We start from the raw sequence: 22,124 nt of genomic DNA, 5'->3' as shown, positions 1-22,124 counted from the left end.
GCCCTGTGCAGGGAGGAGTTAGCCCCAGGTTATAGATGGGAAACTAAGGCTTGGAGAAGGAAAGCTCTTCCCCCAAAAGACACACAGGGTCAGGGTGGGGACTGTTGAGCTCAGGCAGCCTAACTTTAACCACCAGGACAGTGGTTCTTAGTGCAGGATTCCCAGACCAGCATCATCTCTTGGCCCACCCCAGAACTACTGAATCAGAAACTTGGGGTGGGCGCAGGGTTTGGAGCCCAGATGTCTGTGATTAACAAACCTTCTAGAGGATTCTGACAGCCAGTCAAATTTGAGAACCATGGAGCCAGGCTCTTCTGCCTCCTCAAATGTTGTTCCTGTCCTTGGAGGGATCCGTGTCCACTGTGGGTTGAATGGTGGTCCCCAAAAAGATACGTCCACATCCTAACCTGCAGAACCTGGGACTGCTACCTTACTTGGAAGGGTTCTAAGGAGAGCAGAGCCATGGCCAGATGGGTGATAAGAGGGATTACCCTGGGAGGCAGACATTCGCGTGAGGAGCCTGGACTCCAAACTGAGCTGCCCTGCCCAGGGATGCAGACTCTGGGGGGTTCAGGGTTCAGGCTGTCAGGGTTCAGATCCCAGTTCGGCCACTTCTGCACTGTGTGACCTTGGACAAGTCACTTTACCTCTCTGTGCCCCCATTCCCTCACACTAAAGTGGGTTTAATAATAACAATACCTACGATAGTGGGTGCGTCTGATTAATGCACATGGAGCACAGGTGCCCAGTTGGCTTGGTCAAGAGAGCAGGCGTCTCTTCATCCCAGGATTGTGAGTTCGAGTCCCATGATGGGGGGTCGAGATTACTTAAAAATATCATCATAAAAAATAAAATCATGGAATGCATAGAGCGGTGCTTGGCCCAGAGTGAGCACTCCACAATTGTTATTATTATTGTTACTGTCATAGCTCATTCATTTCTTTACCTGGAGACGTAAAGAAGACCTGTGCTTCCCAGGTGTGTCTCCACCCTGACCTCTCTCTCAACTCCCGCCACATACATCCAGTCACTGCCTGGCACTGTCCCTTTGGATGTCCTATGCTTAACACATCTTGGATGGAATGCTCAATTTCCTGTTCCCCCACCCCATGTGTTCTGCCCTCTGTCTTCCCCTCTTGCATAATGGGGCCACTTTCTGTCCACTGCTCAAGGACAGTCAAGAGGAGACCCTGACCCTGAATCTGTCCTCTACCAGCCACTCCATGATCTCACTCTGGCCCTGGCCACCTTCTGGCTCATCACCTTCCTCACTATTCCCCACACACCCTCTCAGCCAGAGATTAGTTATGTTTTCTCCTTTCCCATCTTCACTTAAAGTGCATTACACTTACCTACCTCTAAGATAAACCCAGGTGCTGCCCCATTGTCTCATGGATCTCATTTCCCCTACATTCCCTCTGCTCAAGCCTCCCTGCTGTTCCCCAAACACACTAGGCTTGGTCCCACCCCAGGGCCTTTGCACTTGCTGTTCCCTGCCGGAACATGCTCAACTCTTTTGTCTTCTTCAGGTCTCTGCTCAGACATCACCTCCTCTGAGAAGTCCTCCCTAACTACCCTAGCTAGCAGGCTTCTGGCTCCTTTTCTCTGTCCTCATAGCCTGTTCTTCACCTCCAAAGCATTGATACCATTTGTCAATTAACAAGTTGCTCCCTGACTTTTTGAAGTCCATCCCTCCCTACACAAGCCCAGAAGCCCCATGGAGACAGGAATCTGTCTGTCCTTTCACCATTATATCCCTGATGCACAGGGCTTGTAAGTAATAATATTACTTAATAAGTATTATTACTTATTATTCCTTAATACTTAGTATTTGTTTCAAGAACAAGAGGTATAAAGGCAATGGGAAACTTAGGGATCCTTGTTTTCTGTCCCTATTTTTTTCTCCACACAAATAGCAGCCTATGCGGTCCACTGTTGGACATCTTGCTCTTTTCACTTAATAGGCTTGAAGATATTTTCTTATTAGTATGGAGTTTTTTTGTTTGTTTGTTTTTCCTTATTGGAGGTATAACTTACATGCAAGAAAACACACCCGTTTCGAATGTATAGCTTGGTGAGTTTTGACAAATGTTCTCCCATGTAACCACCACCATAAAGCCAGAACTCCTGGGGCACCTGGGTGGCTCAGTAGTTAAGCATCTGACTTTGGCTCAGATCATGATCTTAGGGTCCTGGGGTCGAGCCCTGTGTCTGTGCCCCATGTCTGTGCCCGGTGTCTGTGCCCTGTGTATGTCCCTCCCCTGCCCTTTCTCTCTCTCGCTCGCTCGCTCTCACTCTCTTGCTCTCTCCTTCTTGAGAGCGTGAGAAAGAGAGAGAGAGCACATGCGCTGGAGCGCAAGAGACAACGAGCCAGGGAGCGTGGTGAGGGGGCGGCGGGGAGCAAAGGGAGAGGAAGAAACAGATTCCCCACCGAGCAGGGAGCCCAACATCAGCTCCCGGTTCTCAGTTTGGCCCTGGTGGGGAGAAGTGTCGTGTGTGCTCCTCTGTGTGGACACAGACTCCCATCTTTCACTAAATCCAGGGAGCAATGGGATGGCCCCCATGGTGCAGGATGGGAGGGTATCTCTTTTGTTTGTTTGTTTGTTTTTTGTTTTTGTTTGTTTTTTTAGTTACTCTACACCCAACATGGGGCTTGATCTCACCACCCCAGAGATCAAGGGTCACGCGCCCTGGATATCTGGTTTTATAGGAAATTGTCAAGTTCTTTTCCAAAGTGGTCCCACCATTGCTCATGCTCTGAATCCTTTGTGACCCATGAGAATGGGTGGTGCTATGTTGGTTGGCTGGGCCTCAGCCTGTTCTGAAAACAGGTCCCCACACTAGGACCTTTGCCACTTGAAGCTAGAGAGGGGGGATGTCTGAGATCCACTTGGCTTTGCAGGGCCCAGGTTATGCCCCAGATTCCTCAGATTTAAATAACAATATTTCCCATAGTATGGCAGGTGCAGGAGAGGTGGCTTCTTAAGTTTTCCACTCTGGGGCCCAGAATGACCGAGGCCAACTCCAGGTGGGACCTGGGAAGACACATTTTGAGTGAGCATCCTGGGTGAGTCTGACATGCTGTAAAGCTTGGGACCACTGAGTCTGGGGTGGGGGGCATGTAAGTGAGAGGGAAAGTCGTTCCAGGTAGAAAGAACTTTGGGAGCAAAAAGATGGGAAAGAACAGGTCAGGGAAGCAGGGACCAGAAACCCAGGCTTCCAAAGGCAGCCAAAGAGCAGTCCCCTGAAGGCACTGGGGAGCTGTACTGGGTTTTAGTGGGGCAGTGACTACTTGGGTTTGCCCTGTGACTGCATTCGTGTGTGTGGATGCGTGTGTGAGTATGTGCGTGTGTGTGTTTGTGTGAGATACAGAAGGGGGTGAGGACCCCAGGAGTTCCAGAGATGATGGGAAATGTGGTGTGGAAACCATGGCAGGCCGGGGAGGGGTAGGGGCCGGGTGGAGGGGTGCAGACCCCATTCTGCACTCTTTGCTCCAGGCCACTCCCTGCCTTGGATTCTGACCTGGGGACAACTGACTCCCTCATCAGACACTGCTGCTCTGGTTCTGCCCTTCCTCCTCCTCCCTCGCCTCTCTTCCTGCTACTCTGGCTGCGGCTATGGGGAAGACAGGTGGGCTGGTGGCCAGCCATGGGTGTGTGTTTGTGTGTTTGTGGTGGTGGGGGGAGTGTCTCCAGTTCTGCATGTGCTCTGAGCTGGGTGAGTGGGCGTCTCCTGGGGACTTCCTGGGGCATCTGGGCTGCAGCCCTGGGGTGCATTGGGTGAGTTACTAAACCTCTCTGTGCCTGTTTCCTCATCTGCAAAATGGGTATGGCAATAGCATCTATTTCCTAGGGAGGATGTGGAGATGGAGGTAATTACCCAGGACCATGCCAGCCCACAGGGAGCCCTCAATTACATGAGCAGCATCATTCGGGCGTGAGCTCAACTCTGAGTGTCCCAGGCATGTGTCTGTGTCTTGCAGGAATCTGGGGCAGGAAGCGTGCCTGAAAGCAAAGGGGGTTATCTAGGGCAGCAAGGGAGCAGTCCTGCCAAGGTGGCCTCTGTTTCCTCCTCTGTGAAGTGGGAACAAAAGCAGCGCCCCACACAACCTTAGTGCGGGGGCACGCAGGACGCTGGAGCGCATGTTCGCACATGCCTGTCTGCTGTTACCTTTCCTTGGTCAGTAAAGTGTGGATAAGAGTCGCACCCACTTCCCGATCCATTGCTGGAGGATGCCTGGAACTGGGAAGCACCTAGAACAGCACCCACTGAGTACCCAGAAAGCGCTCACCATGGAGGTTGCTGTGGGTAATCCACGTGGAACCCCACACCCGTGTTTGCTGGGCTGGGTGTGGGATGTGGCAGGATGTGGCCCTGGGCATCTGGCCCTACAGGTTCCTGGTCACCCTACTTCCTCCGCACCCCGACCTCTTGCCCCCACCATTGCCCCATCCCTCACTCCCAAATCACCAGGACCTCTGAGGGCAGAGTCTTTGGCAGCTGTGCCCTCTTCCCCAGCCCCCCGGGGGGAGGGAAGGGATACCGACACCCCCCAAAACCCAGGTGGGGTTACTGCTCCCCTATCTGCTGCTATCTCAGTGCCTCCCTGGGGGTCCCCCATCTCTGTGCCTCTGAGCGTCTCTCTGCCCTCCACTTGGTATTCCAGAACAGGAAATGTCGGGGTCCCAAGGGCGTGTCCCAGGTGATAGCAGAGGAGGAAGCAGCAGAGACAGGACTTCCCCCCACCTCCTACCCCTGGATGAAAGTAGGGGTGGGGACAAGAGGGGGGTCTTCCTTAATGAGCCTCTTAATCCTGCCACTCTGGATCTTAATGAGGGGGAGGGACCTTATTCGAGGGCAGGGAGCCCTGACATCAGTTCCTTGGTCACACCCCATCCCCCCACCAGTGCCTGAGCCCTCAGCGGGCCCTGGGGAAACTGGGGCAGGAGGCTTAGGAAACCGAACAGGGGCTGGGGACCCGGACTCCTGGGTCCTGGCGGAGGAGATGACCTGCGCTCCTGGTCTGACGGAGCAGGGAGCTGAGGACCCCGACTCCTAAGTCTGAGGGTGGAGGGCCTGGAGGCCCAGAGCCTTCCCCTAACACACACACCCCTCCAACGCCCGCTGGTGCGCCCCGCCCCTCCCGCCTCCAGTTAACCCCAAGCCTGCGGAGGAGCCCGGGACAGTCGCCCGGAGCCCACGGATGGAGGAGGAAAGCGACCGACACGCGCTCGGAGGCGGGATGGAGGCCGACGAGCCCGCCAGCCCCCAGGAGCCGCCGTCGCCGCCCCCGCCGCCGTCGCCGCCGTCCCCGGCTGCCCCCGACACCCCGGGGACCCCCCAGCCCGAGCAGCCGACGGAGGCCTACGCCCGGCAGCTGCTGCTGGAGGAGTGGAGGCCCCCAGGCGGGAGCCTGGAGCTACCCCCGCGCCTCACCTGGAAGCTGCTCTTCCTGCGGCGGCCGCTCTACCGCAACCTGCTGCGTTCGCCCAACCCCGAAGGTGCGGGAAGGGGCGGGAAGGTGCGGCACCCCGACCCACCGACCGACCGCTGCCCAGTCTCCACCTTCTGCCACGGGCAGTTCGCTCGGACCGTCTGTCTCCTCATCTTTCCGTCTGCTCCCTGGTGTCTGTTCCCTGGGATCAACCTGTTTCTCTACACCCTTTCCTGTCTCTTCTGTCATTGTGTCCCCCCTCCGTCTCCTTGGGGCTCTCTCTTCCTGCCCTGCATCACCCTCTTTCTCTTTCTATGTCATATGTCTCTGTCTCTCCCTGTCTCTCTCTCTCTCATCCTGTCTGTCGGCCTCTCTCTCCCTGCCTCCCTCCACATGTATTTCTGTCTCTTTCTCTAGGTGCCTCTCGCTTTGTCCCTCTGTCTCGGTCTCACCAGGACGCCCTCCTCCTTCTCCTCCTTCCCTCTTTCTTCACTGCACCATTCCTTTGCCCCAGGACATTCTCAGGACTCTCCCCGGCCCTGACTCACACATCCCTGCCAGGCAGGTCGGTCCTGGCACAGATTCTCGCCCTTCCGGCAGAGCCCTGGGGGGAGGTAGTCAGGCCCAGGCTGAAGGGCTGGAGGCAGTTTCAGCCTGCCTGAGGCTCCACTCCGCTGCCCCGGCATGTTTCAGGCATCAACATTTATGAGCCAGCACCCCCTACTGGTCCCACCCAGCAGCCCCTGGAGACTCTGGGTAAGTGTTTGCGGGCTTGGCCCAAGGGGTGTGAATGGCCCTGTGGAATGGGCAAATGCTAACCCTCTGCTCCTCCACCTGCCAGGCAACTTCCGAGGCTGGTACATTAGGACCGAGAAGCTCCAGCATGACCGCAGGTGGGTGGCGGAGACCCCTGGGGCCCTGCCCCAGTCTCTCACCTCAGGGCCTGGAGAAATTGCCTCTGTGCCCCTCTGGGCCTCAGTTTCCTGCTCCGTACCCAGAGTTTGTCATAAAAGAGAACATTCCTAAAACACAGCGCAGGGTCTGGCTGGGCCCAGCTTGCATATAGTAGGTGCTCAATAAATAACAGCTGTCACTGTTACTCTTCTCCACCTCTTCCCTGGGAGGGGGAAGGCACCCAGGCCACCATCTGCCTTCCATTAAACTGAGCTCTGCTTCTGCAGGTTGGGTGGGACAGAGTCCCACACGCCTGGGTTGGGAGCCCCGCTCTGCCACTTCTTTGCTGCTTGACCTTAAGCAAGTGACTTCCCTTCTTGAGCCACTTTGCTCATGTGCGTCATGGGGTTCAGACCATCTGGCATTCAGGGGGGAAAGGAGGGAGCTGAGGCTATAAAGGGGGAGAAAGCGCTCATCCCCCATCCATGGGTGCCCTTGGTGTCTCCACGAGGGCACCATGATCGAGGTTTCCTGTTCCCAAGAACCCTAGCAGCTCCCAGACCTCACCTTCCCCATGCCCTCTCTCACAGCTGGACCGTGAAGCAGCAGTGTGTGGACCTTCTGGCCGAGGGCCTGTGGGAAGAGCTCCTTGACGATGAGCAGCCAGACATCACGGTCATGGACTGGTATGGCCCTCTGCCCAATCCGCCTGCCCCATGGGGTCATGCACAGGGCTCCCCAGAGCGCCAGCCTCACCTGTCCTCCCCTGGTGTGAGCTTGTCACCAAGACCCTCATGTCATGGCAGGATCCAGCCCCGCCTACTGTTCTAGCTCCTTCCCTCTGAGACTTCCAGTTTCTGAGGCGCACCTCGCTGGACATCATTCCTTCTTTCTTGGATGCTTGTCCCCCTCTGCTCTCTAGACAAATTCCTCCTTATCCTTTGGGATTCTGCTACACGTGGCTCTGCTGGGAAGCCTTCCCAGACCACCCCCCAGCTGGCTCAGAAGCCGTATGCTCCAGGGCTCTGGGCTCCCTATATCCCAGCCCTTAATGTTCTGGATGGTCACTGTCTGGTGACAGGTCTGCTTCCCACACCAAGCTATATGACTCCCACAGGGTTGCCATGGGGGGCCGCCTTGGTCAGGGCTGTGTTGCCCATGCTAGCCATCCTGGGTGCACAGAGTGGAAGCCAATGAGCATGTGTCACACGATGTTAGGGATGGGGGACGAGGACACGGGAGCTGCGGTGGCAGCTGAAGGTCTGGACCCTACCCCCAGGTACGAGGACAGCCGGCTAGACACGTGTGTCTACGAGCTGCACGTCTGGTTGCTGGCAGCTGACCGCCGCTCAGTCATCGCGCAACACCACGTGGCCCCCCGATCCTCTGGTCGGGGCCCCCCCGGCTGCTGGCTCCAGGTGAGGCTCTGCCCTGGCCACCAACCCTGGCCACGTGTCCATGTCCCAAGACCTCCGAGAGGGCGGAGGTAGGAGAGAGGGGTTCCTGGGTCCCTGACCAGACTTCTCCCTGACCCCACCGCAGGTGTCCCACGTCTTCCGCCAGTACGGCCCTGGCGTGCGCTTCGTTCACTTCCTGCACAAGACCAAGAACCAGAGGGAGCCTGGCGGGCTGCGGCGGACAAGGGTGACGGACTCCTCCGTGTCTGTGCAATTCAGGGAGTGACTGGCTGTCCAACTCCCAGCCTGTTCTGACCCTTTGTCTCACTGGTCCATAACGTGTGATCCCTTAGCACCTCCCTGATCTCTTAGCGCTTCCCTGACCCTTTGCATCTCCCTGACCCCTTAATATCTTCTTGTTCCTTTATCCCTTTGGACCACTTAGCATCTCTTTTACCTCCCTGACCCTTAGAAGTCCCTGGCCCTTAGCACCTCCTTGACCCTCAGGAGTCCCTGGCCCTTAGCACCTCCCTGGCCCTTTAGCTCTGACCTGTTGTCTCCACACTTTCCCCATGTGTGGAGAAGCAACCCCTGTTCCCTTCCCACCTTCATGACCCTTCAGCTTCTCTTTGGTCACTTACCACCCCCCAGGCCCCTGCTTTCTGCCTTGCCCTTGATTTCCCACCTGACATCTTAACACCCCCTTGAATGACAGCCTTTGGTTTCTTCTGCACTCTCTGAGACCCGTGAGGGCTGAGGGCAGCAACTGCTTCTTCCCAAGTTAGTGCTCCACAGACAGTAGGTGCCTCCTAAATCGTTGGTGCTTGGTGAATAAGTTCACAAGCGTGAGGATGCTGAGCATTTCCCTGGTCTTTGCTTCTCAGAATGACACCGAGCTCATATCCCACAGGCACGTCCTGTAACCCTTATCCTCCTGCACCTCGCAACGCCTGTGCCGTGTGCACCTCCCGCCACGACCTCTGGTCTCTTTACTTAGCCCCAGTTTACAGCCTCTTGGCCTTTCCGCTGACCTCTCTGCTCCAATTCTGTCCTCTCAGATGCTCTCTACATTCCCCTTCCCCCTCCATCCCCAAATTCTCACCTCCCCCAGAGCTGGTCCCCATACCTCTCCTCCCCACAAGACCCCCCCATTCCTCCCAGAGTCCCCCCAAAGCCATCAAGTTCTCCATCAAGGGCCATAATCACTGGGGATGGTGGTGGGACAGATAATAAACTTGAGCTACAATTTTTCTTCATGTGTTGGGGGAAGAGATTGAAAATCTGTAACAACTGTGAAGTCCCAGGCTCTGCCCACATCTAGCATGAGACCCTGGTCCTAGCCTGGGGCAGGGTCCTTGACTGCCTCTTGCTGTTCCAGGCCTGACTCCTGAGACGGGGCTGGAGGTCCCTGGTAGGCAGAACAGCCTTGGGGGAGGGGAGGGATTGAGGGATTCAGGGAAGGGCTTTCTGCCAAAACGTTCAGGGAAGCATTTTAGTGGTATCACTGCATGTCGCACACATGTCCCGTGGATGTGTATCTTTGTGCCCACCTAAACGGATGGCGGAATCTCTGAGTATGAACCCCTCTCCAGCATTGTCCCAGGTATGGGCTGATGCAGGCCTGACAGCCCTGCTCTCTCCCCCACCCCATCCCTGTCCTGTGTGGACTTGGTTCCCAAGCATGAGTAGATGACAGACAGGGATAATGTCACAAGGGCTATATTGCAGGGAAGGCAGGTTTCAGGGGACAGGCAGAAAGTTCTCTCCTCCTGGGACTTGGGGACTTCAGCAGACCCCAGAGACAAGGCCAGATGACGAGCTCTGCACCCTTTGGGGGTTGGAGAAGAAGTATCCCTAAGGCATCAGTAACACCTGCAACAGAATAAAAATGATCATTTGGGGGGGGGTGCCAGGGGCTCAGAGATCCAGAGTCGGGGGGCGGCAGTTCTAAAAGGCTGAGATGGGGTGGAGGGCTGGGGCTGGGCTCGAAGCTCATGAGCTGGGTGTCCTGGGGGCCCTTGGAGCTCTTGTGGAGGGAGAGGGACAGGTGACATGGTTTTGAAGAGTACTAGGACTAGATTTAGGGTCCCACGTTCTGTGAGCTCCCACATGTGAGTGCACAGTGGGCTGGGTGAGGGTGCCCAAAGTTGGATCTGGGGGCTCCAGAACCTTAACAGGGACTTTGGGACTGGTTGTAGGGCTGTGCTGATCTAGAGGGTCTATGTGGGCAGGAACATGAAGGTAGATAGGATGTTCCTAGAACGGGGTCTCGGGGTGGGTCAGTTTGGAGTCTGGGAGTCTCAGAGCTGGCTCTGGTGGCTCCGGGATCTGGGACTGACTGGGTTTGGTTCTGGGGGCTTTGGGGTGAGAAGACTGGTGGCTCCCCATCTGCAAGCTTGGTCTAGGACAGCAGCTCTGGATGGGTCCACAGGTGGAGAATTCAGGAAGGTGGGAGGCAGATGCTCCCAGAATGGAGGCTAGAGGGCTAGAGGGTGGGGTCCCTTCTGAGTGTGGGAATCCCGGAGTTGGGTGCAAGAGCTCCGAGTGGTCATGGGCTTGGGGGAAGGGATGCGGGTAGGAGAAGGGAGATCTCCAAGATTGGTCCCAGGGACCCCCAGTGGGGGTCAGGGACCAAGGGGTCTGGGGGCCGGGCTCGTGCCGCGGACGCAGAGACAAGGCTGCAGGCGGAGGCGGGGCCGGGCAGGCACCTGCAGTAGAGCGACGCGATGGTGTTGGACCAGTCGCCAAAGATACCCTTGCGGAACTCTTCCAGGCGCGGGTAGGCGCCCGCCGAGAACTTGCGCGTCTTGCCGGCCTTGCCGCGGAGGGACCACACGGTGATCTCGCAGCGCGGGGCCACCACCAGCGAGGAGGCGACGTTCATCCAGTCAGAGGGCAGGAAGGGCAGGTCGGCGCCTGGCTCCAGCGACAGCTGGGCGCCCCCGCAGCAGTTCTGGTAGTAGGGGTCGCTCTTGTCGTACAGCCTGGCGCACGTGCGTGTCCCGTCGGGCTTCTTGAGGTCCGCGGGGGCCGGGCAGGCAGCTCGGCCGCCAGGGACGGCCGCCAGGGCCAGGGCCAGGGCCAGCAGCAGGGGGCAGAGCGGGGACATGGCGACACTGCAATGCTGCGTCCCCGCGCGCTTTTATTGAGCCTGGCCCGTGGGAAGGGAGAACCTGCGAGATAAGGACGTCCCCCCCCCCCCCCGCCCGCCACCAACCCTCCCTGGAGCAGGGAAACCTTCCTCACCTACGTTGGAGACCCACAGCCAATGAACACATGACGGACATACTTGTGTACAGCTTAGCAGCATAAGATTTCACGTGGCAAACATTTAAAAAAAGAGAGAAAGTCAATTAACAGGACTTGAGGACGAGTCTCTTGCAATACAGAAGGGAACATAGGGTTAATAGTATAGGTAAGAAAAGCTCTTAAAAACCCACGGGGATTTGAACAACCCCCTTTCCAAATAAGGTGAAGACGGAGGGGGAGGGGCTGGGTCTCCAGGCTGGGCAAGTCCCCCGTTGCGACCCAGCACCTTGGGAAAGGAGAAGCTGGAGATAAGGAGAGAGAGGCCCCGGAGGGGAGCAGAGAAAGGAGAGGAGAGGAGAGGAGGAGACAGAGATCACACGACCCTCACGAGCAGGAGAGCTTCCCAACCAAGGCTGGAAACCCAGAATCTGTGAAATGGACATATTTGCACAACTCTTAAAAACCACTGCAAGGCAATGTACAAAAGGCTTGAGGGGGGACATTTGCAACACTGGGACAGGATATAATTAATAGCTATCATATATAAAGAGTGCTTACAAATTGACAAGAAGATATCAAACAATCCCCCCGCCCCACTTGGCCTCCAAGAAAGACAAGCCTTGGAGGGGGAGAAAGAAGGAAGAAGAGTGTGCACCCCCTACTCCCACTTCCCAGGAGCCAGGGGATTTTCTTAACAAAGATTAGAAATCTTGAATTTATAAAAGAAACAGGACCTACCCAACTGTATAAAATGTAAACTTTTTGTACAGCAACAAACACAGACTAGACAATTCTTGTAATGCACAATAAACAGTTACCAATTAGTGAGCAGAAATACCACAAGCTAAAGGAGAAAATTGAGGACCTGCCCAGGAAGAGTTGAGAGGCTGGGACCTCAGAGTAGGACAGGGAGCTGGGCATTTGGGACCCCCGCCAGGGCCCTTTGGGGATTCTTTGGAGTTCCTGGCCTCCTGCCAAGTGAGCATTGAGTCAGGCATGGATGAACTAATGAGACAAACAGTGGTCCAAGTCTGTGGCTCTGTGGGTAAGGCCAAATCTGGGCCTCAGTTTCCTTATCTGTAAAATGGGTGGTATTTTCTTCCTGTACTATAAGGCTGTTAGGAGGATTACAAGGGATCATAGAAAGTACAGGGGGAATAAAGGAACAGCCTCTGGAGCCACGCTGCCTGGGGCCAAATCCCAACTCCTCCTTGAGCTGTCCGCACCTGACTCCATCTTCCCAAGGAGACTCCATGTCTCCCAAGGAGACAATGTGGTATCCACCTCAGGACGCTGGTATAGGAGGTAAGTGAGTTAATCCACATGACAACACTAATAGTAGGGCCCCTGCCGAGCGCTTTGTGCGTATTTGTCACTGTTGTTATGCCAGTCCTTAGTGTGGTGCTCAGTAAATGGAAAGCAGAACAACACATCAGCAATGATCTGCTGTTACTCCCTCCTCCTCCCCGGATGCTGTCTCCTGCCTTGGCCAGGGTCATGCGGTTCCAAAGAGCCTAAGGCTGGAAACACTTGGAAGTAGGTTTAAATTTTGACTCTGTCACCTTGCTGAGTGACCTCAGGCAAGTGAACTCACCTCTCTGAGCTTCAATCTCCTCCTGCCTTCAATAGGCTAACAGAAAACGATACTAGAAACCTATATAAATAAATCTGGAACTGGGGCGCTTGGGTGGCTCAGTCGGTTTGGCGTCTGACTTTGGCTCAGGTCATGATCCCAGGGTCCTGGGATCCAGCTCCCATGTCAGGCTTCCCACTCAGCAGGGAGTCTGCTTGAAGATTTCTCTCCCTGTCCCTCTGCCCCTCCCTCACCCTGCTCGTGCTCTGTCTCTCTCAAATAAGTAAAATCCTTAAAAAAAGAAATCTATAACTGACATGATAAAAAATTATTCATAAACATTAGGAACAATCCACATCGTTGTTATTCATAAATATAAATACTTAGAGGCGCCTGGGTGGCTCAGTGGGTTAAGCCCCTGCCTTCGGCTCAGGTCATGATCTCAGAGTCCTGGGATCGAGGCCCGCATCGGGCTCTCTGCTCAGCAGGGAGCCTGCTTCTTCCTTTCTCTCTGCCTACTTGTGATCTCTCTCGGTCAAATAAATAAAAAAATAATCTTTAAAAAATATATATAAATACTTAATGTTTAATATGGAAAGAAAACAGTATCGATATAAATGCATAAAGCACCAAGTCCAGTGCCTGATACCTGGAAGTTACTCTGGAAACAGGAACTGTTATGACTCTTCTATGAGTCCCAGATCCTGGATCCTGGTCTGGCTCTGTCCCAAACCAGACCTGGATCTTTCTCCCTCCTTCCGTCTTGTGAGCCCAAGAAATCTAATCTCCAGCTGCTAACTTCCCAGCCTGCCTCCTTGACCTCAGGGGAGAGAGCCCTCACCCTCCCAGCTCTGCCTGTCCAGACTCAGGGATGGAGACAGGTAAGTGCGGTGCAGTTGGGAAGGGCCATGAGCATCAGACACTGGGACAACTCAGGACAGCAAGGAGACCCTGCTAGGGAGAAGCCCCAGGGACAGAAACATAGGATGCAGGTGGCCACAGCACACATGGAGACCCAGAACGAGCGCACAGCATCCTCAATCAAGGGACACATACATGGGCAGGGGGTAGGGACCCAACGTGACATAGTCAGCCAATGACAGTCACTGAGTCTCACTTGTGAGTCCTAGAGAACAGCACACACTGAGTGCAGACACACGCTTGGTACACAGCCCAAGAGAAACCTGGTCCCAGACAATGCACCCCCTACAGAAACACACCCACCATCAACCCAGGCCCCCAGCCCTCCACCACTCCCACCCCACACCCCATGAAATCTCAAAAGCACAAAACCCCATACACACATCTGTCGTGCCAGCAGGAGCACCCACAAGGCATCTTCGTCCAGAAGCAGTCCTGTTACTGTTTATTAACACAAACTGGGCAAATAGTAGAAAAATAAACATCTCCATGGGGTGCCTGGGTGGCTCAGTGGGTTAAGCCTCTGCCTCCGGCTCAGGTCCTGGGATCTCAGGGTCCTGGGATCGAGCCCTGCATCGGGCTCTCCGCTCAGCGGCGAGTCTGCTTCCCTCTCTCTCTCTCTCTGCCTGCCTCTCTGCCTACTTGTAATCTCTGTCAAATAAATAAATAAAATTTTTTAAAAAATCTCCTTTTTTTCCATTTTTTTCTTCCAAAAATGGAAGAATGTCCTGCCCTTGAGAAATTCATGAGCCTTTGAGAAAGTCAGACAGTAAATTAATAATTTCAAACACTATGTGAAAAGAGTTAAAACGGGCATGGCAAAGGACTCTGGGAATACATGGGGAAGAATACCAGGGTTTTCTTTAATATCCGCTGATATATTGTGATTCGTATAATAAGGAAAACATCTTTTCAGATCACACAACCTTAATGCCACTTCTTCCAGAAGACCATAAAAAAAAAGGAGACTGGTATGCACATGAAATTGCCACTAGCAGAAAAAGAAAGTATTCGTCTGAATTAGGACAGTCCCCGAACATCAACAGTATTGGGGGCACATAGTTTCAATAAAAATGCAGTCTAATGCATAAACACGGGAAAATATTTAGATCAGTACTTAAGTTCACACCGGATCATGGGAACTCACCACACTTCTGCATCAATATGGCACTGGATGGGGTCATTTCTATATAATCCTTAAGGGTTAATAGGACTCTCCAAAGCAGCCATTACTGTGTGGTTTGGAAATAGTGATTCTAGAAGCGTGGTCTCTAGCTCAACGGGATTGGCATCTCCTGGGGAACTTCTGGGCGCCTGGGTGGCTCAGCTGGTCAAGCAGGGTCCTGGGATTGAGTTGGGCATTGTGTTCCCTGGTCAACAGGAAGTCCGCTTCTCCCTCTGCCTCTGTCTCTGTCTGCGCGCGCGCTCTCTCACTCAAAAATAAATTTTAAAAACTTAAAAATAGAAATGCAAATTTTCAGCCTCACCCAAGTCGTTTGAATTAGAAAAGACCCAACGATTGTAGGGTGGGGCCCTACAATCTGAGTTTTAGATGCCCTCCTGGGGATTCGATGCCTGCTGGAGTTTGAGAACCAATGGGTTAAGGTGTTGGTCTTCTGAGGTTTCCTATGTCACTGATTGTTTATTGCATCTAGAATTTTCTGTAGTGACACCTCAATTTGCTCATCTCTTGTAACATGGTGTTTCATATAATTTTCCTGATTAAAACAAATCCCATTAGCAGTAGAAAAAGAGACATGTTTTGGGAGTCCCAGCTGGAGCCTTGGAAGAGAGTGCCTGGGTTCCAAAGACCTCAAATGAACTTGAATCTTCTCTAACACAGACAAAAAAGATCGGTCATCATCTAACTTCAGGAGAAGCTGAAGACCTTATATGCAGGTACACCTGCCCCAGATGAGCACCTTGTTTTCAGGTCTCTCCGGGTCCCATGGCCCCCTAGTGGTCTCGGCCAGAGCTTCTTCCCTTCCTGCGCCGCAAACCGCTTGGGGGCGGGGAGGGTCTTGTTAAAATACAGATGCCGATTCAACAGGTCTGGGTTAAGGATCTAGGTTCTGCATTTCCTGCGAGCTCCCAGGTGCTGCCAGGCTGCTGGGGGCTGGGCGGGGGGATGGGGCACTGAGTCACTGAGTAAGTGGCTCCCCCAGCTGAGACGGATGTAGCAAAGGTACAGCGGCAAATCAGGCACCTGCCACCAGAAGGGCGTGGCAAGAATTCAGAGGTGGGCAAGGCCAGGGAGACGCTGGGGAGCGGTTGCGTTTGAAAGAGAAAACTCCAGTGAAATTTCAGAAGGAAGCCTGTGGAGGAAGCGAAGTCTGAAACTCCTCGGGGCTAAACAGCTTTGGCCCAAGAGTCGCTGCGGGTGCAGGTGCAGGTGCGGGCGCAGGTGCTAGTGCGCGGTGAACCCTCTGCGGAGCCCGAAGCTAGGCGGGGTTTCGAGGGACGCCCACAGGGTTAGGGGAGGCTGGGAGCCCTCGCGAGGTGGCGCCAGAGCACGTAATTCCTCGGTTGGACGGGGCGGGCTAGAGCCCAGGTTCAAATCCTGACTCTGCCAGTTACGTGCCCCGTGCTTCCTCGTGTGTAAAGTGGGGATAATATACAAAAGTTAGTTATAGCTAGGTTTCCCTTCTTATTGCTTACATTAGTCGTTGGTACATTTTTTTTTCTTGATCAGTTTTAAGATATAATTGCAGCTGTTTTATGAGTCTTTTCAAGTTACCGACAATAACTAATGTTTAGCTGTGTAGATTCCTCTCTATTGGATATGTGGTTTTCTTTAATTTGATCGTCAATAAGAGTATCATTCGTTTCTATTGTGCATTCGGATTCTTTTCTTTCATTCTACTTTGAATTTTTGTGTGTGTGCGCCATTCTTGTCCTAGCGTTTTGAGACAGATGTTTAGTTTGCTTATATTTGACCTTTTTTCTTTTCTCACATTTGTACTCAAGGCTTTCCACTTCCTTTGTAGGAGTGGTTTTGGCTTAAGTAAAATAATAAATGTAGCATGCTAAGATTGTGGCAGGCAGGGGCGCCTGGGTGGCTCAGTGGGTTAAAGCCTCTGCCTTCGGCTCAGGTCATGCTCAAGCAGGGAGCTTGCTTCCTCCTCTCTCTCTTTGCCTGCCTCTCTGCCTACTTGTGATCTCTGCCAAATAAATAAATAAAAATAAAAAAAAAAGATTGTGGCAGGCACACAGAAAGTGCTGGGTACGTTAACTGTTAGTGTTGGTGTGGGCTTTGATTATTATTATTATTAATCAGAGGCCTTAAAGACAGAGAAAGATACAGGGGAAGAATCCTGAATCAATTACGCATTGGTTTTCTGTTGCTGCCATAACAAATGATTTAAAAGTTGGTGGTTTATAAACACAGATTTATTATCTGACAGGTCTGGAGGTCAGGAATCCAAAATGGGTTTCACTGGGCTAAAATCAAGGTGTCTGCATAGCTGAATTCTTCTGTAGAGGACAATCCATCCCCTTGAACTTTCTAGTTCCTAGATGCTATTTGCATTCTTTGACTTGTGACCCCTTCCTCCTTCAAGGCCAGCAACATAGCATCCTCAAACCTTTCTCTGATTCAGACTCGCTCTTCTGTCCCCTCTCCCACTTTAATGGGTCTTTGTGATTACACTGGACTCACTCAGATAGCCCAGGATAATTTCCTTATTTTAAAGTCAGCTGATTAGCACCTTCTTTTTTTTTCTTTTTCTTTCTTTCTTTCTTTTTTTTTTTTTTAAAGATTTTATTTATTTATTTGACAGAGAGATAGAGCACAAGTAGGGGGAGCGGCAGGCAGAGGGAGAGAAGCAGCCCTCCCGATGAGCAAGGATCCTACATGGGGCTTGATCCCAGGACCTGGGATCCTCATGACCTGAGCCAATGGCAGACACTTAACCAACTGAGCCACCCAGGCGCCCCGAGAGAGAATCCTAAACAGGCTTCGTGCCCAGTACAGAGCATGACATGGGGCTGGATCTCACAACCCTGAGATCACAACCTGAGCCGAAATCAAGAGTCAGACGCTTAACCGGCTGAATCACCCAGGTGCCCCAATTAGCACTTTAGTTCAATCTGCAGACTTAACCCCCCTTTCCATGTAATATAACGTATTCATGGGGACTGGAGATTAGGACATGGACATCTATGGGGGACAATTATTCTGCTAGCACAGATTAGCATTGAGTTTTACTATCAATGAGGAATACTCTCTCTTCTAGGAAGAGAGGAACCACCCAAGCTGTCTAGGGCTCTGGTGTCAGGACCCAACCTCCTTCCATACTGTTGCTCCATCACCAGTATGTGGCTTCCTCCTCATGGTCCAAGATGATTGCTTGAGCTCCATCCTTCACATCCACATCCCAGGTGGAATGGGAGGGAGGGAGGAAGAAGGAATGCCTCACCAGAAGTACCACAGGATACTGCTCTCTACATCCTGCTGTCAGAACTTAGCTGCAGGTGGGCACGTGATGACGCAGGAAGCTGTCTTAACCCAGGTTAGCCATTTATGGAATGACAGGTCTAAGTTTCCTATCACTAAAGAAAGAACAGATATGGAGATGTGGTCAAAAAGCTTGGGTAAGAGGCAGGTTGTGGGATGACAGAGAGTCAGATAGGACCCAGATCTGCAGGAGAATTAAAAATGGAGTCCTTCCTAATCACAGGCTGGGTATGGTAGCGAGTAGGCGGGTTGCAGTGGGCTGATTAATGGCATCCAGCCACATTCAGGTACTAATCCTGGAAGCCATGCGTGTGACCTTATTTGGCACAAGGGACTTAGCAGATGTGATTGCATTAAGGAGCTTCAGGTGGGGAAGATTGCCCTAAATTATGTGGGTGGACCCTAACTGGAAACACATGTCCTTGTAAGAGGGCGGCTGAGGGAGACGTTACTCCAGAGAAGTGATGACCACCTGAGCAGAGATTGGGGTGATGTGCTTTGAAGACAGAGGAAGGGGCCACAAGTCCAGGAAGGCAAGTGGCCACCAGAAGTTGAAAAAGGCAAGGAGGGGCACCTGGGTGGCTCAGTGGGTTAAGCCTCTGCCTTCGGCTCAGGTCATGATCCCAGGGGCCTGGGATCGAGTCCCACATTGGGCTCTCTGCTCAGCAGGGAGCCTGCTTCTCCTCATCTCTCTCTCTGTCTGTCTCTCTGCCTATTTGTGATCTCTCTCTCTGTCAAATAAATAAATAAAATCTTTAAAAAAATAAATAAATAAAATAAAATTTAAAAAAAAAAAAAAAAGAAAGAAAAAGGCAAGGAAATGAATTCTTCCCTGAATCATCCCTGAGGAATTTCAGCCCTGCTGACACTTGATGTTAGCCTTTGAAATCTCACTTTCAACCTTCTGGCCTCCAGAACTGTGGGAGAGTACATCGTGTTGTTGCAAGTCACTGAGTTTGTGGTGATTAATCAGCCATAGGAAATGAATATAGTGACCTTGCCCTAAAGAGCTCATATTCTCTAGGAGAAGTAACTGGAGCAGGAGATCCCCTGAGAAATGGGGTGTTGGTTAAAGTCTTCCAGGGAATCAGAGTGATTATAGATCCAACACTTCTTCTTCTGGGTATTTGCCTGAAGAAAACAAAACACCAATTCAAAAAGATAGCTGCACCCTCTTGTTCCTCACAACGCTGCTAACAATAGCCAAGACATGGGAGCATCCTAAGTGTATGAATGGATAAGGAAATACAGTACATACACACAATGGAATGTCATTTGGCCATAAAAAAGGGAAATCTTGCCATATGCAACAACATAGGTGGGCCTTGAGGGCATCATTCTAAGTGAAGTAAGTCAGAACAAGACAAATACTGGATGATCTCACTTATATGTGGAATACAGAAAGAACAAACAAGCAAACAAAACCAAACTCATAGAAATAGAGAGCAGATTGGTGGTTGCCTGAGGTTGGGGTAGACTTTGGGAAAATGGGTGAAATGGGTCAAAAGGTACTAACTTCTAGTTATAGAATAAATGTCATGGGATTGTAATTATAGCGTGATGACTACAGTTAATAATTTGTATTACATATTTGAAAGTTGCAGGAGTGCCTGGGTGGCTCAATTCATTAAGCATATGCCTTTGGCTCAGGTCATGATCCCAGGGTCTTAGGACTGAGTTCTTCATTGAGCTCCCTGCTCCCCCCCTGCCCTGCTTCTCCCTCTGCCCATCCCCCAGCTCATTCTCTCTCTCTCTTAAAAATACATACATACATACCTTGAAAGTAGCTAAGACAATAGATCTTAAAAATTCTCATCACAAGAGAAAAAAATTTGTAGCCATATATGGTGATGGATGTTAACTAGACTTATTTGGTGATCATTTCACAATATATACCAATGTTGAATCATTATGTTGTATACCTGAAACTAACATAATGTTATATGTCAGTTGTACCTCAATTTTAAAAACATTTTATTTATTTATTTGAGAGAGAAAATGAGAGAGAGAGAGAGATTAAGAGAGGGGAGGAGGTCAGAGGGAGAAGCAGACTCTCTGTGTAGCTGGGAGCCTGTCGTGAGGCTTGATCCCGGAACTCCAAGATCATGGCCTGAGCTGAAAGCAGTTGCTCAACCAACTGAGCCACCCAGGTGCCCATGTACCTCAATTTTTTAAAAAAGTGATTATGGGGAGCAGGGGGAAGGGACTTCCAGGAGTCAAGGGCTAGATTAGATTGGTGTTAATATACCCCCAAAGTAGTAGTAGTATAATTAAAAATAATGACAGTAGCAATAATAAAAGTGATACAGTAATAGTGCCCATTTACTATGTGCTAAATTCTCTGTCAAAGGCCCCCCACACATGTTCTCATTTACTCTTCATAGACACTCAGTGGGTTGGTGACAATAACCTGTAAGTTAAGAGAGGCTGTGTTTCCTGCAGTAACAAGTAGCCCTCAGGGGCTGACATTTGCAAAAGTTCATCTCTTTCTCACGCTGTGCACTCATCACAGGTCAGTTTGGGGCTCTGCTTGCTACTGTTTATACTCAGACAATACCTGAATTGTGGTCAATTTCTGGTCATAGGAAAAAGCAGGCAATGCACACAGAAATGACATGTCATACCACTCACATTCCGGGGCCAGGGAGGGGGGGTAATTGGCTTCACTAGGTAGACAAAAAACATTGCCCTCGTAGAGATCATATTCCATTGTGGAAGACAGGCAATGAACAAAATAAAATAAATGTAATGACTGAATGCTAGAGGGTGTACCTGCAATGGAGAAAAGTGAATCAAGCAGAGAGCATAGAACAAGGTGGGAATAATTTTGAATGAGTGGTCAGGGAAGCCTCAGGAAGAAGCATTTGAGCGAAGACTTGTGGAGGGGAAATAGGGTAGTTATGGCAATGCTGGGGGGAGAGGATTCCCAGCAGAGGGAACTGCCAGAGCAAAAGAGTATTTAAGAAATGGCAAGGAGTTTGTGTGGGCAGAATGCAGAGAGGTAGGAAGAGAGGGGACGAGAAGGAGTCAGAGAGGTCATGGGGGCAGGTCATATGGAGCCTTATATAAGGACTTTGTCTTTTACTCTGAGTGAGATGGAGCCAGGAGAGATCAGGGGAGACTCCTGACCTGACTCAGGTATTCACGGAGTCCCTCTGGCTGTGTATGAGGAACAGACTGGGGGATTTGAAGCAGGAGTAGGGAACTCAGGGAGGAGGCTGCTTCCATGATCCAGGTGGGAGAAGATGGACAAGACTAGGGTAGGGGCAGTGGAGAGAGTGAGAAATGGTCAGATTCGGCACATACTTACAACTGGATTTGCTAAACAGATGTGGGAAATGACCAAAGAAAGGGAGCCAAGGCTGATTCCAAGGTCTTTCACCTGGGGGTTTGGAAAGATGAACTGCCATTTAATGGGTTGAGAAAGATTATAGAAATAACAGGTTTAAAGATTTATTTAAAAGAGCGAGTGAGTGAGAGAACAAGCAGGGTGAGCAGCAGAGGGAGACGGAAAAGCAGACTCCTCGCTGAGCAGGGAGCCCAACGTGGGGCTCAATCCCAGGAACCTGGGATCATGACCTGAGCCAAAGGCAGACACTTAACTGACCAAGCCACCCAGACACCCCCAGGTTTTAAGTGAGAAGAGCAGGAGTTACATTTTGGGTATGATAAGTTTGAGAAGTCCACTGAACATGTAAATAAGGTTGTTCAGTGGTCAATCTGATATATAAGCCTGGAGTTCTGGGGTGAAGTCTGAAGATCAAAGTTTGTGAGTTATATCAGTCAGTTTGTGCTATGTAATAAGCAACTACAGAAACCTCAAAAATACAATGATCGCTTACTTAGCCCAGCATTTGCAGACCAGCTGGAGGTGGCTCTACTGGTATCTGGGGTTGGTAGATTCAGACCAGGTTCAGCTGGGTGGCTCTGCTTTAAGCTGTGGGTCTAGCTGGCTCTGGTCTGAGGCCAAGCTGAGGGACAGCAGCAAGCCAGGAGAGCTCTAATTGCCGTGACCAAAGCTCAGGAGGCTTCTTAAGGCTTAGACTGAGAACTGACACATTACCTCTTCTAGATATACACCATTGGCTTAACAATTAATATGGCTGTGTCAAAAATCAAGAGGCAGAGAAGTAAACTCTGTCTTCAGTGAGACTGTGTCAAGGGTATGGACGCAGGGAATTGGAAGAATTTGCACCAATA

General features: G+C 51.6%; 2 protein-coding genes across 2 annotated transcripts; one reads left to right on the top strand and one right to left on the bottom strand.

Annotated features, from left to right (window-relative positions):
- The first annotated feature begins 4,965 nt into the window (after nt 1-4,965).
- Nucleotides 4,966-8,959, top strand: NCCRP1 (NCCRP1, F-box associated domain containing). The gene is made up of 6 exons (XM_059381769.1): nt 4,966-5,501; nt 6,128-6,190; nt 6,276-6,327; nt 6,919-7,014; nt 7,608-7,746; nt 7,871-8,959. The coding sequence occupies exons 1-6, from the start codon at nt 5,204-5,206 to the stop codon at nt 8,009-8,011; spliced, it is 789 nt and encodes a 262-aa protein (XP_059237752.1). The 5' UTR covers nt 4,966-5,203; the 3' UTR covers nt 8,012-8,959.
- A 1,314-nt stretch (nt 8,960-10,273) lies between these two features.
- Nucleotides 10,274-11,025, bottom strand: SYCN (syncollin). The gene is made up of 2 exons (XM_059383459.1): nt 10,972-11,025; nt 10,274-10,876 (listed from the first exon to the last, which is right to left on the bottom strand). The coding sequence occupies exon 2, from the start codon at nt 10,832-10,834 to the stop codon at nt 10,274-10,276; it is 561 nt and encodes a 186-aa protein (XP_059239442.1). The 5' UTR covers nt 10,835-10,876; nt 10,972-11,025.
- Between the last annotated feature and the right edge of the window lie 11,099 nt (nt 11,026-22,124).

This window comes from Mustela nigripes, chromosome 17, assembly GCF_022355385.1.
Source record: "Mustela nigripes isolate SB6536 chromosome 17, MUSNIG.SB6536, whole genome shotgun sequence".
Taxonomy (NCBI): Eukaryota; Metazoa; Chordata; class Mammalia; order Carnivora; family Mustelidae; genus Mustela; species Mustela nigripes.
This window is presented reverse-complemented; position numbering and strand designations above follow the sequence as displayed.